At 39.3% G+C, this 15,132-nt stretch overlaps 1 protein-coding gene across 3 annotated transcripts in view; it reads right to left on the bottom strand.

Annotated features, from left to right (window-relative positions):
- LOC117403690 (adhesion G-protein coupled receptor V1-like) overlaps positions 1–15,132 on the bottom strand; it is a 184,882-nt gene that overhangs the window by 10,312 nt on the left and 159,438 nt on the right. For all 3 annotated transcript variants that reach the window (XM_058987310.1, XM_058987321.1, XM_058987332.1), the window contains one exon: positions 7,464–7,585. In XM_058987310.1, coding sequence (XP_058843293.1) covers positions 7,464–7,585 — 122 coding nt within the window. The remainder of the gene's footprint in view (positions 1–7,463; positions 7,586–15,132) is intronic.

Below are 15,132 nucleotides of genomic sequence, written 5' to 3'. Positions count from 1 at the left end.
CAATGTCCTTCGGCTTGTGTTTACTACTACTGTCCACATGTAAGTAACCACTGTGCTGCTGCTTTACTAATTTCTATAGGCCAGAAGCAAAACAACAAAGAAAAGCAAGGTCCAACAAACCTCTGAACCTAGTGGCAACTCAACTTCTATACTGTTCTCTCAGTGTATCTTTCCCCTAAAACAGCTGTATAGCAAACAACAAAGACCATCTGCACGCAGCTCTCCATGTGTGACACTTCTATATTTAGCACTGTTTACATAAATGTACAGTACATGTTAACAGCACCATTTAAACGATGTACTACCATTATCAGGATGTGTTTAGTTTCCCTGAAATGGCACTGTATCATCTGCACACACTCGCTTTCAATCACAGAGCCCAGAACAGGAAGCACAGCACAGCACTGCCTGACCTTTTGTTTTACAGCAAAGTAACACATAACTTTCTATGGGAAACACAGAGGCAATGCTTCATTTCAAGTATTCACCCATTAATAATGTGTCCCAGTAATCATCTGGTAATTAATTTTACAATAATTAAGGCTGAGACTGAAAAATATACTGGCTGGGCTTAGTCAAAGATAAACAGAATGTTATTCTGAGGTTCACTCACTGATTTGGTGTTATGAGATGCACTGCCATTACAGATTCTTTTCACTGTTGGTGAGATGAGGTAAAAGCTCTATAAGCATTGTGTTTTTGGATGGTACTGTATGTAGTGTTTTTCATATAGGAATGCATTTACTCTTGCCAGGTTTATTCCAGTAGTTTGTAGGGGAAAGGACTACTGCCAAATGGAAGTCAAAATGAGACTGAAAAGCAGTGGGATCAGTGACTCAAAATTCAAACTGCTGCTTCAGGACCATTTGGTAAAGATGATTTACATAGGGTCTTTGATCCACAAGAATACGATGCTGGTAAGTTCACCGGACCACTCCAGGTTGAATGCAGTGGTTGTGCTGATGGAAACTTTGGTAGCACTTTAGATCACAGAGGCATTACCATGTAATTACATAGTAATAATCCACTAACTACCAATGCATGATGCTCTTACACTGTAACTACTGAATAGGTGAGTATTATGAGTTACCATGTAATTAAATCCAAGAACAAGATTGTATTTAATGTAATTACAAAGTAGTTATCATGTAAAGAGACCAATATAGTTACCCAGTTATTATAGAAATTACAGTACTATTCATGTGCTACCAAAGAATATTGCACCACAGTACAGCACGGTATAAATGAAAGGATGCAGAAAGAAATGTTCTCATTTTGTTTTTTAATACAGGATGTGGAAAATCAATTTGCATCAGTAACCTGTTTGTGTTTTTTATTGTTCTCACAGTTTACTGGAAGAAACAAAAACAAAACAAAAGCAGATGTTAATTGTTTCGATAAATAACACTGGAACAGTTTGATTAATTCCATATTTGTCACGCAAAATTCAAGATGATAAAATGCAGATGTTCACAGGAAGATTTAGCAGGGCTTAGTAAAAAGATGCCAGTGAATCCTGCTAAATAAGCATTGAGGAACAGATGTTACCCACCGTACAGGCATCTACAGTAAGGTTAAGATGCACAACATGTAATTATATATGTAAATCCTGCCCTGGTTTTCTATGAAGAAAAAAATATTGTGCTCTTTAGTACTATTCCACTGATTTAAGAGTGATGCCAAATACTTTTTGTCCATGAGCAAATGGACCAACCTAATGCTCCTCCTTAGAACGCTATAGTCGGGGGCCATAGTTACAAAATGTGTGTTTCACCTTATAACGACAATGGATTACGGAATGGCATTATGGGGAAATGGGAGCCGTAACTATGCCACCTTATAACTGGTTCTGCGGTATAAAGGGCTGCTTAAGAAATGGGGTGGGGAGGGGGTAGTACTATTTGTAATGTTTTTAAACATAATGTATACCTGTGACAGAGATCGAATGATTCTTGGTGTTAGATCTCCCTCCGGACCTGTGAGGGTGCTGTGTAAAAGGAACAGAGTACCCTTAACTAAATAGCATGATAATTTATTCCTTGGGTTAGGTGGAAGTTGGTCATTTAGGAAGGGGGCGGAGCTACGGTACCCAAACTCAATGACTCGGACGGGAAACGGCGTGGCATCCGAGGATTGGAGGAGCGGATGCGCTCGTTAACCTCGGGGTCATGAGCGAGGATGGTAGTGTAAGTGATCTGTCCCTTGGTAAATGGTTAGTTACAAACCTACACGGAGACCGTGTTGCAGTATTGCGAGAACCGTGAGTTTTTGTCTTGTGTGTATTAGTGTCTGTTGTACCTGTCTGTTTGTCTCAAACTAGACTACCCAGAGCTGTAGCCAGCATAAACCCAGACATCACTTTCACCCCTGCATTCACGGAGAACTGTAATACACCACTAGCACCTATTCACTGTCACTAAAAACTGTGTTTGTTGTTTGTGTATAGTGTTGGTGTACGAAACTGGACTTTTTGGTTGCGGGTCAAACCCGGGGATTACAATTACCGAGTGATACACACCGTTGTATCACTCCATCACTATTATTTACAGGCGTTCGCCATAAGGCTCTGGACATTGTTTAATAAATCAATAAACACCCTTGCACCTGGAATTCATTGTCTGTCTGTTTTGTATCCGCTCTGCACTGCACACACCTGTAACCACACACCACTTTGCCACAATACCACACAAGTTTTTCCCTTCTGATTTAATTGTTTCTGTATTTCTCATTTTTAGTCAATTCAATTTAGCTCTACAATGCCACAGAATGCCACTTAAGATGGGTTTATCTCTGGTCAAGACTTACTGATACTCAAAAGGTGGCAGAAGACAGTGAGAATGCAGAGTGAATAAGCTGTATGCTAGGATAACTGCATACTTCATCCTGACAGACAGCTTTCTCACTCTCTGCAATAGTGAAAATACAAATGAGTGGTTTGTGCATCCCTCTACAAAGACTATAGAACTCTTATTGGTCTGTTAGTGTGTCTGTGTCTCTTGTTTATTACCGCTTAATATCACACCCAGTAGGGTCTCATTTGCTTATGGGTTGACTAATGCCACTGACATCTACATCAAAACAGGACCTAAATAGACAGCTGTGGCCATAACTCTTCTGTGTGGACAAATAGCTTACAAAATAGGCCAAATGTGTTTATGTGGCTCTAATCGATAGTACAATATATCCTTTAAAAAGGAAATTGGAACAAAATGAACATACTGTTCTAATATGTTTATGTCTGTCTTGGGGTGTCTGTATAAAAATGGTCCTGTCTTGTGGACTCATTTCTGGATTAGATTAAGACTGGCCTGTTTCTGTAATGTCTCTGTAGTATGTATTGGCCCTGTAGCTTATTGGGGGGGGGGGGGGGGGTAGTCATTTCCTAATTAGATGATGTAAACAGCTGATTTATTGGGTTATGGCAGAACTTGTTTGTGAAGAGAAGGTATTTATATTTTTAACTGTCTTTTATTAGAATAGTTAAGCAAAGGAACTATATGGAAACCATTGGTTTGCTGTTTTAAACTTTACCTTCATTCTTTCAAAGGTAAACAGCGTGGAGTAGTGGTTAGGGCTCTGGACTCTTGACCGGAGGGTCGTGGGTTCAATCCCAGGTGGGGGACACTACTGCTGTACCCTTGAGCAATGTACTTTACCTAGATTGCTCCAGTAAAAACCCAACTGTATAAATGGGTAATTGTATGTGTAAATAATGTGTAAAAAATAATGTAATTGTATGAAAAAATAATGTGATATCTTGTAACAATTGTAAGTCGCCCTGGATAAGGGTGTCTGCTAAGAAATTAATAATAATAAAAACAAGAGCAGAATGCATGTTAAGGCTATAGTAAAGACTCCCCATTCTACACAGCATGTAAAAGTCACCTTGCAAAGACTGAAACTACTACCTGACAATGACAGCCCCCCATTGATTGACAATGTTTCTTAGGTAACCTGGAGTGTAACAGCTGTCTAGACAAAGCATCCATTACAGGAGAACCTTTCAAGAAAAAGCAAGTCTAGTTTAATAGGATTTTCTTACAACAGTACCATAACCAAATTGTTATTTTACCAAAAAAAAAAGGTTCTAAAACAGGCAATGCAAAGTGTTTGTGCTTCTGAGGATCTTCAGTTCATGGATAAACATTGACGAGATGCAGTAAAAAGCCAGCATCTACATTATACACATATATGCATCTCTGTCATATCAGGCTCTAGTCACAAAGCTTTCACTTTGATAAACAAATTATTTATGAAACTGCTCTAGGTGGTTGTTCAACAACAGCAGTTTCAAGAATATGATTTATCCTAATCATTTTGATAACAATGAGACTTTGGTTTCCTCCAATTAGCCTTGGCACTCTCCCTGAAAACATTCATCCTGTTCTTTTATTATAGTGCTGAATGATTTGCTATCTAGTTATGTCTAAAAGGCTGTCAAGTGGGAGACATTCTGTTTTTGTCAGTCTATTCTCAGTCTCTTTTTCTGGCATGCTCTAACCAAGGATTAGTTAATGATTGTGGCAATGTGCCCCGCCCCTGTGTGCATATTATGTGTTGTATGTTGCGTGCGTGTGTTAATGTTGGTGTATAGATTGGTACACAGGATATAAACGGGTCTGTGTTTCACGTGTATTTAAAAATGTAGATTTATATTTAGGCACGAGGAGGACACAAATCACTTCACGTGCTGGTTAAATGTAATATGTGAGCACGGGGTTGCACATAATTAATTCACATGCTGGGATTCAAGTGAATAATTAATTAGTAATTGAATCCCAGCACAACAGTATATATAGATGCACATTTCATTCAGTCGGGGTTGGGTGTTCGTGAGTGGAGAACGGGAGAGAGAAAGGAGAAAGCATTAAAAAGAAAGTAAGAATAACAATTGCTACAGCGTGCTGGAAGTGCCAGCACGGTACTTGTTTAAACGTTCGTCCGCTTGTTTTGTGTGTTAGTTCGTTTTGTTTACCTGTTTATTTTGGCTCCAGTGCCGTGTCCTGTTTTGTGCTTGTGTTTGTTTGTTCAACCTTTTTATTTTCTGTTCTGTTTATTAAATGCTGAGCGAAAGCATTCGCTCAGCTCGACCAAACCACACCTCTCTGTCATTTTATTTCCTGGCTCTGGTCTGACGCCACCCACTCCGGCCGTCTTTGTGACAATGATATATAATGTTTTTTTTCCTGTGGGTAGATTTGTGGGGAGGGGGGTAGACAGGTCTAGTCAGGTTTGTACAGACACAATTCATTTTACAGACACACTACTCATGTTAGATGTATAAAAGAGATGTGGTGTGTCTCAGAATCACAGTAAAACCTATGAAATTACAGGGTGCCGGGTGCAAGAAGGGAGATCTCTTCAGATGGTCGTGACTGTGGAGAGATAGCAGTGGTCCACTTAAAAACAGGAAGCGCAATCAAAGTTGTAGACATTGTTTTTGTTCACAAAGACAAGTTTTCTAGTTTCTTTTGCATGTGTGTGATTTAGCTTCTGCATTACTGCGAGCTGTACCTCGTCCTTCGTCCCTCACACTGGGGCACACTGCTGTCCCCCTGGCACTGATTTCCACCTGTATATATCACAGCTTGAAGAGTGCAAGACTTGCTTTGACTTTTGGTTTCACTTCATAAACTATCCGTTTCACTTGTGGCTTCTTATAATGCCTGTCTGAGGAGCACTTTGTCTCTTATCACACCACAGCCTATATGAGAAGGCAAAAGCTTTTCTTCACAATAGGAAGCTTATGTATTCAGTAGTCTTGTCTGTCATTGTTAGTAATTGTTGACATTATCAAATAAGATTACAATCAACATGTTTTGATATTGTGTATGTTAAATGTGTAATCAGAGCACCAAATACCTCACAGTTAAAACTATTTATTGTTAAATTCCAAATGTACCAACATTTCCTCCAGTGCACACTAATTACCAGGATCCATCGGTTTTGAATTCTGTTCTGAAAAACAGGCATACACATCCTTGGAGATCTCGCTCCTTCCCTTCAGCTTTCCCCTTCATGAGTATGACCAGGTTTCCATGGAAACGGGGTTAGGGTCAAGGTACCGACATGAGTAACTCATATGATTGAACAGGGAGAAATGGAAGAATATAATACAGCTATTGCCAAAAGTTTTGCATCACCTAGAATTATAGGATTGACATATCATTAAAAAAAACTATATGAACATAATTTAGATCTCATCATGTGATCAAAGAAACTACAAAATGATCTTGCAAAAGCCTACCGGAAGCTAGAATAGTAGTAGCACAGTATTTCATGTTAGATTTCGAAATGTCACATTTTTCAATTTTTGTTTCTCGTTAAGTACATGGAAAACTACAAAGCAGTACGTAATTCAATATGTTAACGTAACATTAGTCAGCAGGTTAATTCTATAGGGTGATGCAAAACTTTTGGCCATAGCTGTAGGTTCTATATTAATGGTTTTATTAAACTAACTTATCCTATCAAGTAATTGTTACATTCTTCAATTACTCAATGTTCCTTTTTAAAGAAATCTTATAGAAAGTTATGTACGTTTATATTTGTATGCAGGGCGGGACTTAATTTTTTTGATGTGAGTTATATCAACACATGCTGTGAATTATCCAGCCGACCTACAGTGATGATTGCTGGTTGCCTATTACCAATATGTGAATAACATATGGTTAATTAGCAGAAATACAGTTGTGTATTTGAGGCCTTAGCTCATTAACCCTTTGCTACCCAGTGTCCTATATATTTGAGATTGAGAAACTAGGTATTAAATAGGTATTGGAACATACCCAGGGCAGTAAAGGGTTAATACCACATTGTATCACTTAGTGGTGTTAACTTTCATAGTTAAGCAACTATGTAAAATTGGCTACAACAGCACCCCTATGGACATTTTTATAGTGGCATTGTGTTCCCCATGGCTTGTTCTGTGCCAGTACCAATACTCAGCAATCGACCCCAGCAAGCAACAGCATGTGTGGATATACCCCAAGTGACTATTCCAACCCTCCTTTAAATGTTTGACTTGATTTTCTCCATTCCACCACACCTCCAACTTGAAGCATAAAGGATCGTTCACACTGGACGCGACGCGATGCGGGTGGCAAGCGGATCTTTTGTGTTCAATTTCTGGAGAAAACTCTAGTACATAGCGATTTAAACTTTTGACCGTGTTTTGCTTTATTTTTAAAATTGAATTTATTTAATCAAATTAGGACTAAAATCGGCCATAGATAGATCAAATCAGAAACGTGTTGTTATTTAGAAGAAAAACGCGGTAAAAATCGACCCTACAATAAAAGAATACCTGGCAGTCCCAGATTTTCGGATAGATAGCGAAAATCACTGTTAAGTGTCCTCAGTTCACCTGAGAAACATTTTAACAGCCCTCAAAATGCTGTTTCACAAGACCACAGATAGATGTCGTCTGGAACTAATGTTAAATAAGAAAAAAAAGTACTTACCAACATGCTGTTGAAGATGACATACATTATCAGCATCCAGAGGTGTCTGTAAGCCATATGCAGGCCTCCCCAGAGCCACACCAGAGAAATCAGGGCAAAGAGATACATCACTAGCGGGACCTCTGAAAAACAAAAACACACAGACCACATTTCAATTCACTGACATGACTTCACCTGTTGTGAAGGTTATCAGCAAACACTGTCCCCCCGTCACACTGAATTAAAAAATACTGCTAATGGCCACAGCAAACACATTCTTCTTGGGTTCTGATGTGAATACAACTGAATGGTACAATGGTTAGCAAGGACACCTTTTAAACAGATTCTTCCATCTATAGCTGACTCAGCCAAGACACAAGTTTAAAATGCTGTGTTTTTCCTGGGACGGCTTTGTTAATCCTATTTGTTTATATAAAAAACTTACTATATACATGTTGTGCCTCATATACAGGATGCCTCATATATAGGATGGGCAGTACAGTCAGGTTCAGTATTCTTCTACACAATATATTAAGGTATTTTGATAGCATTAAAAAAGGGATAAAGACAGTTCAACCATCTGAGTTATACCCAGAGCATGCCTTATGTTAAAAAGATTACAGTCCTCTTTATGCAAATACCACAGACAACCAGAAAGTGCTCCTCGCTGCCAAATGGCTCTTGAATCACATCTATACACGATTCCATATGTCATTTTTAAGATATTTTGTGAACAAAATCAAAGCACCCCTGAGCCAGACTGAATACAAACCAACCGCACCACGTTACCCACTATACTGTACACTAGCCACCAACGAGCATTGGGACTCAATAAAGTCCTGAAATCTGGTGTCAGTTAACCACAGAGCCATAGGAGCACTGAAGGGTGCTTAATAACACAAGGACATAAGCTGGTGTAATCAGGGAAAGACCATAGTTCCATCACACCAAGAGTTACTGTACTTATATTACTTACTGTATAACAATGGCGAATACTTTGTGAGTTTATTTTTAATGGTATTGTTCACTGAGAACAGCGCTACTCACTTTAACTCCATTCCAACTCAGGACTTTGTTTAAAATCAGGACTTTAGCCTATATAGGGTGAGTTAAATCATTTACAACCTGGTTGAAACAAACTCCTGGACTGTTCAATAATCAGAGACCTAGTTGGAGCAAGGCCATGGATTGGAATAGCCACATGTGTGAATAACCCTGACACAGCTACCAACATCATAACATCACAAGGTCACTTTAGGATACCTTTAGGATAGGAATTGTAAGCCTTCCAAATGAAATACGTGCAATCAACCGATCTGCATAATGGAAAACTGCTTTGTTCATAATTTTCCACTTTTTTCCATTCAGAGAAGAATGAACGACTCATTTTTTCCAGACTTCTTAAAATCCTTATTCAATGCAAATAACTGTTTTATTACTCCTGGGTAAGCAGCGAAAATACATTTATGAATTTATTAGGATACTGTAATCAGGTTCCATAACTTGGCAGCTGCTGTTTCCAGTAGCTTTAGGCATTCTGCATGTGCTTAAACTGGAATCAATCCCAGTGGCTGAAAAAAGTGCAGAAGCATTTCTTGGGGATATTAGTTTCTGCAATACCCTTTTTTTTATCCCTATTGGGCCCATGTACAGTGCCCAGTTTTATCTGGAAATGTTTTAAACAATACAGAATAAAAAACTCAACCTAGTTCAACTGCTCCTGTCTGCAGCTTAGTCCTTTCTAGCTTTTCTCCTTGTGGGCAAACAATATGAAAACTGCGCTTATCATCATGTATGACCATTGTTACTTTATCCGCAGATGTTTCAAAAGAATGAATATGATTTTGTTGTGAGACAGATTGAGTGATGGGCAAAAACAAATGACGCTGGGAGCAGACCCCCCGTTAATCAATGACACAAGACACAAGCAACTTCAACATTACGAGGTACACAAGAGGCAGCAACAGCACTTGGTAAGACTGTTTTGTATAAGTCACTAAGAGCGTTCTATTACACTTGTATATGGTAAGAACAGCAGAAAGAAGCTTTTGGGTGGGATGTAAAATCTCACCTCAAGCCTACAATAAGCTTTAGAAGGACTCTACAGCACATGAGCTAGTCATAGGCTGCTGCAGTCTGTCTCCAAGTCAGTAAGTTGACTTGCTCCCAGATGTACCGAAAATGTCAGCAACCGAAAATCTTTTCACCTGGTCCTCATTCAACCAAAAAGGTTTGACCCTAAACAAAGTTGTGTGTCCTTTTAAAATGATTGTGTTTCTTGTATGCCATGGATAACTGATATGTAACCTTTTGTACCAAGAGAACTTTACAAATAAATAAAGACCAGGAAGACAGAAACATGATAAATATGCAACTTCTTGCGAGAAAATCAACAGGCTGAGTCATCACAGGGCCTGACATGCTCTTACAGTACATTAGCCAAAGATGTTTGTGTTTTTTTATCTACTTCTGCTGTTGGGTTGTTATATATAACAAAAATTACAGTGAGGCGAGGACATGCCCTGTGACATAATACGTTAATGTTTCCAAATAAATACAACAGAACTGCAGGCAATTCTGCCACCTTAGATTACAGTCTGGTTAGATCTCAGAAGAGCTGGGTCAAGTCAGTACTGGGAGAACAAAGAACATCGACTCAGAAAGGTGAAACCAATGTCCCAGACTGAACCAGTGCCCCATTCTGCTGTATGATGGCCCTTCCTATCTACTGGACCCAACCCCCTTTTCAATCTGAATTTGGTGGCTACCAATAGTGTAAGGACATATGAAAAGTAGGAGGCCAAACAAACCCGCCTCTGCTCGCGTGGTTTCTAGTGGCTGATTGTTCCCAGAACTCTGTCTAGTCAGCTCCTAAAGGGTTCTTATAACTTAGCAGCAGCACATTGGCAAGAACAGTGATACTCAATGGTGTCTCTGCCAGTGCATTACATTCCAGAAATGTGTCCCAACGAGGCCCTTATTTATTCAGTTGGACAGTCCTGAGTCATGCTCCAGCCTGGTCTTTAATTGCTTAATTGAATCAGTTGGGAACAACATCAGGAATTGGAATGGACTGAAAGAGACACGAGTGTATGCCACTTGTGCAAAAGAACCTATGAAAAGAACACACTCGGGCAAAGCAAATGATGAAACAATTAATTGCCAAAGAAAGAAAGTTGAATTCTCACAATAAAGAAAGGAAACAATGCATGATAAACTGCATGTCTGCCAGTAGGGTCAAGAATCTGTATAGCAGAAACCTCATTGGCACCGAGCAGACAGGCAGGTTCTGGCCAATGTTTGATTTTCTGAAGAAACAAAGGCAATTAAAGCAAAAAAGGAATTAATTAGGGAATTCTTCAACCTTGCAAATAAGCTTTTCTGGCATTGTTTACCAGCACTACATGGCTTCCAGCACTGACTCGTGAGGGACAATAATGTATTCTTGTACACCATTGTGTTTCTGTATTTACAACTGACAATTATCAGCATGCATTAATCTAAATGCTTTTTCCTACAGCAAGCATCAGTGCCATGTGCCAGTCCCTCACCGGAGCCAAAAAACCCAGTTACAGAAAGAATGGCTGAACTGTACCAGTGTTGCTATGCCAACAAGAGACAATTAGTCTTCTGAAGGACATTTTAGGTTCATAGTTTCACAACCACAAGGGCAGTGGTACCTTCAAAAGGAACTTTTTTAGTACAATTGCAGAATGACTGGGTGGGACGTATTAAATGGATGTGCAGCTGTAATTTCTGCCCCCTCAGAAACATTGGCAACTAATAAAAAATCTGCAAAACCCTAGTGGTCTTTATGTAAACCACCCCACTTAAGAATTCAGCTAGAATATTTTCCAAGGCAAAAACAGTGGTTGAAAACAAGGCAGCATTCCTGAGAAAACTCTCCCACCACAGTTAACTGCTAGACCAGAGTTAGTGTCAAACAAGTCAAGAAAAATAAAACTGAATAAAACTGGATGTGAGTCAGTTTATTCCAGACAGGCTCAGTGATTGGGTGCCAGTTCTGACTCCTCACTCTGTTTTTCCATAAGCGTAAGCAAATTCCACACTGTGGTTTGAGCCAGGGTCCAGAAGCAGCAAAATATATTCTTTCCAGGAACATGAGAGACTCATTCAGTCACAATAAAATGCATGTGTGTCGGAGGGGTTTGGAACAAAACAGGCAGGTAACAAGGTCACTGTGTTGCTATGTATTTTGAGTACAGTTCACTCCGTTTATAGGAATCACTGACATAAGAATCAACCGCATATAGTGATCAAAACCACTGGGACAAAATCATTCCTATACTAAGCATGTTAAAACAACCTGCTTGTAAGAATCAAGCAATCCGCTTATAACAATAGTTCCGGGGCATACCGACTACATGTAATATGGTACTGTATTAAGTGCAATGACGTGAACAGCCAATAAAGTTGTTTTTGAATTTGAATTTGAATTTGACCACATCTCACATGATTAGGCACGTACGCAGCGTGGATCGTGCAATGATACAGGGAACACTGGACAAGTTTGTAATCAAACAGTGACTGCACCACTGCACTGTGCAGGTATGTTTTTGGTGTTGCTCTTTTAGTGAAACTCTGTTTCAGTAAAGTGAATACACATTCATTGAATACATACTGAGTACAGCAGTGTTATTGTGTGATATACGCGGAGAGGTGAGGGGGGGGGGGTTGCAGCACGGTGAGGGGGGGGGATTGCAGAGCTTTGTATCTCCGCTGAATGAAAAACTGTGAGATTTACATCGCAACTGAAAATAAGTAAGCCACAGATGATTAAATGCTGTGGTAGGCCTCACAGTAAATACTGTACTGTAATGTTATTTTAACTCAAACGCCATTACATGTAACACCGCACGGCAGTTAAACTAGGCACCCTCACGAGACGATCACTTTTCAAGTATACTGTAGTAAAATAGGATTCTGCAGCCTTGAGTAAACATAATCATGATCATATAACAAGCTGCTTCCCCACGAGGACTTGTTTTGATTGTTTTGATGTATTGTCCTCAGTGATTAAGCACCGTTGACATTTGTATTTAAACTGCTGATGTGCGGAGGGACGCTTTTGCTAATTGTAATCATATCGGTCCGCTTTTAAGAATCATCCTCTTATAAGAATCAAATCATCTGAGTAGATGTGATTTTTATAAACAGAGTGCACTGTATCACATTCACAGGTTTGTGTGTGGATACAGTAGGCTGATGTTTGTATAATTTAACAAAACTAAAATGCTTTTGCCCAAGTGAACAATTCAATTACACCATAATCTGTTAGGATCCCAATTAGAAATACAACACATTGGCTTGGGGTTCAGAGTGAATAAACAAAACGGCCAAACCCTACCCTAGCTCTCACTCTAACCTTAACCTCAAGCCAGGGGGTCCTATTTTCGTGACCTATTCCTTAATTTTAATGCACTTGTATCAATGTGCAAAATGCAAAATATTGATTAAATAAGAAATAAATACAGAAGGACATTTTCCAGTACTGATTTATTTTTCTCAAATAAAAAGCTTAGTTAACAATTCAAACACACATGAACATTGCATGAACACTGCAATAAGAATTGTCACCTGAGAATGGTGAGACAGTGAAGCTCATATCTCTCAACTGTTGGAGTACAAACATGCCAATAAAAAAAAAACTAATGGGGTATGACAAAGTATCCTGTTAAATACCCCTGGCCAGATTTAGTTGCTGAATAAACAGAAAACAATTAAGCCACTCAAAAAAGGGACCTGTGCCCTGTTAAAAGGCAGTTAGAAAAGGGTTTTTTCCAGACACTGAGTGACACGTTGGTCCTTTGTAGCTGAGCCACAACCTCATTTACGAAACACAAACAGAAGGATTCTGAGAAATACAGTATGTGCCTGCAGTTTCTAAAGCCCCAATAAACGTGGAAATCATTGCAGACGCTCGTGAGTATGCAGTGGTGCTCTAATTGCCAGCACAGTCTGTATTCTTTTCAGTTTGTTCTTCCTGCTGTAAAGTGCTCTGACAAGGATATCATTATTTCCACCGGCAGCGCAGTGGGTGACTGAGCGAAAGCCAGTTGTGAGGTTTGATCTCTAAATGCTTCCTTCACAAAACACTGTGCAGCTGCTTTACAACGTGTGGGTCTTGGTGGCGGGTTTGCACACATGAAAAGTTAAAAAGATACTGATGGCCTGTCTTGTGAACCTGTCTTCAATCGTTTAAACTGCACTGAGATAAATTCTCAAAGTTACCCTAAAACAACGACACGTCTGTTGTACTACGGATCTGCACAGTGTGGTTGTTAGTGTGCAAACCTGATGTATTCCTGGATTATTCATCCCTGCCAGGACTGTAAATTAAAAATGAAAGCTCAAGGAGTAGATCATCATGACCTATTTCCACAGTATGTATATGAAATAAACTTAAGTCTGAAATAATAACAGACAGTCTTATATTCCCAAGTAATTCTCTCTGACACTCACAAACTAGTGGTAAATACTGTTGCCATGTTTTATTACAGTTGGAGAGGCGGTTCTCAAGATGTACTGTAAGTAAACATTTAGGAGGCAGTGTGGTCCAGTGGTAAAAGTAAGGGCTTGTAACCAGAAGGTCACCGGTTCAAATCCCACCTCTGCCACTGACTGACTCACTGAGTGACCCTGAGCAAGTCACTTAACTTCCTTGTGCTCCATCCTGCGGATGAGATGTTAAATCAATGTCCCATTGTAAGTTACTATGCATATAATGCACAGTTCACAGCCTACCTCTGTAAAGTGCTTTGTGATGGTGGTCCACTATGAAAGGTGCTATATAAAGATATTATTATATACTATAATTATAATTATTATTATTTTTTTGCTTATGTTCTTTCTAAACATGATTACTTTAGAACCAAAAGCAGTTGTATGGGTGTCACTGTTTATTTCAAGACACAAAGACAAAACACATCCTAGCATGCCAACTACACGGAGGTCACATAAACCTGTGGGGTCACTGGTCACCTAAAAGAGAAAATATACAATAGGCATACAGTTAAGTAACTCCTGTGTTTACCACCAAACTGAACCTGAACCAAACTGAACTGCTGGGTCAAAGGTTTTGATGAAAGACAAAGCATCTGAAACATACTACCTGTATATCAAGCACATTCAGTATTATGATATACACAGATTAAACATCCTATAAACACCAAAAAAAAAAAAAACATCCTGTGGCAATATACGTAGAGCAGGCACCAGTGCTGTGGTGGTAAAAATAAGTGGGTAAACGAACCTTTCTGGTGTTCCGGGCCAGGCAGTGGCATGGTCGGCACCAAGGGTGGGCAGAGATGCCCTTAGTAGATTATGTGCATGTCAGTTGTGGTGGTCATGCAGCGTTGTGGGTTACAGGTTAATTGGAAGAGATTCTGCCCTTCATTAAATGCACTTGAATCACTTTATATAATAAACTGGAATATGCCTTGGCTTTAACCCATGATAGAGTGTACTACTGGCGGGCACTGTGATTCCCATATGTTTGAGTAGTTCTCAGGATGTGTAATCTACTTTTCTATTGTACTAGCTTACCTACTGCGCAGTAGCATTTTGAAAGTATGAACTTATAAAGCACAACTTGATAGACTTGTTTATTATGCTTCCATGTGGGCAGTGTTTTCAGTTTTTTAATTTCCCATGAAATATTATCTCAGTT

Source organism: Acipenser ruthenus, chromosome 2 (genome assembly GCF_902713425.1).
Source record: "Acipenser ruthenus chromosome 2, fAciRut3.2 maternal haplotype, whole genome shotgun sequence".
NCBI lineage: Eukaryota > Metazoa > Chordata > Actinopteri > Acipenseriformes > Acipenseridae > Acipenser > Acipenser ruthenus.
This window is presented reverse-complemented; position numbering and strand designations above follow the sequence as displayed.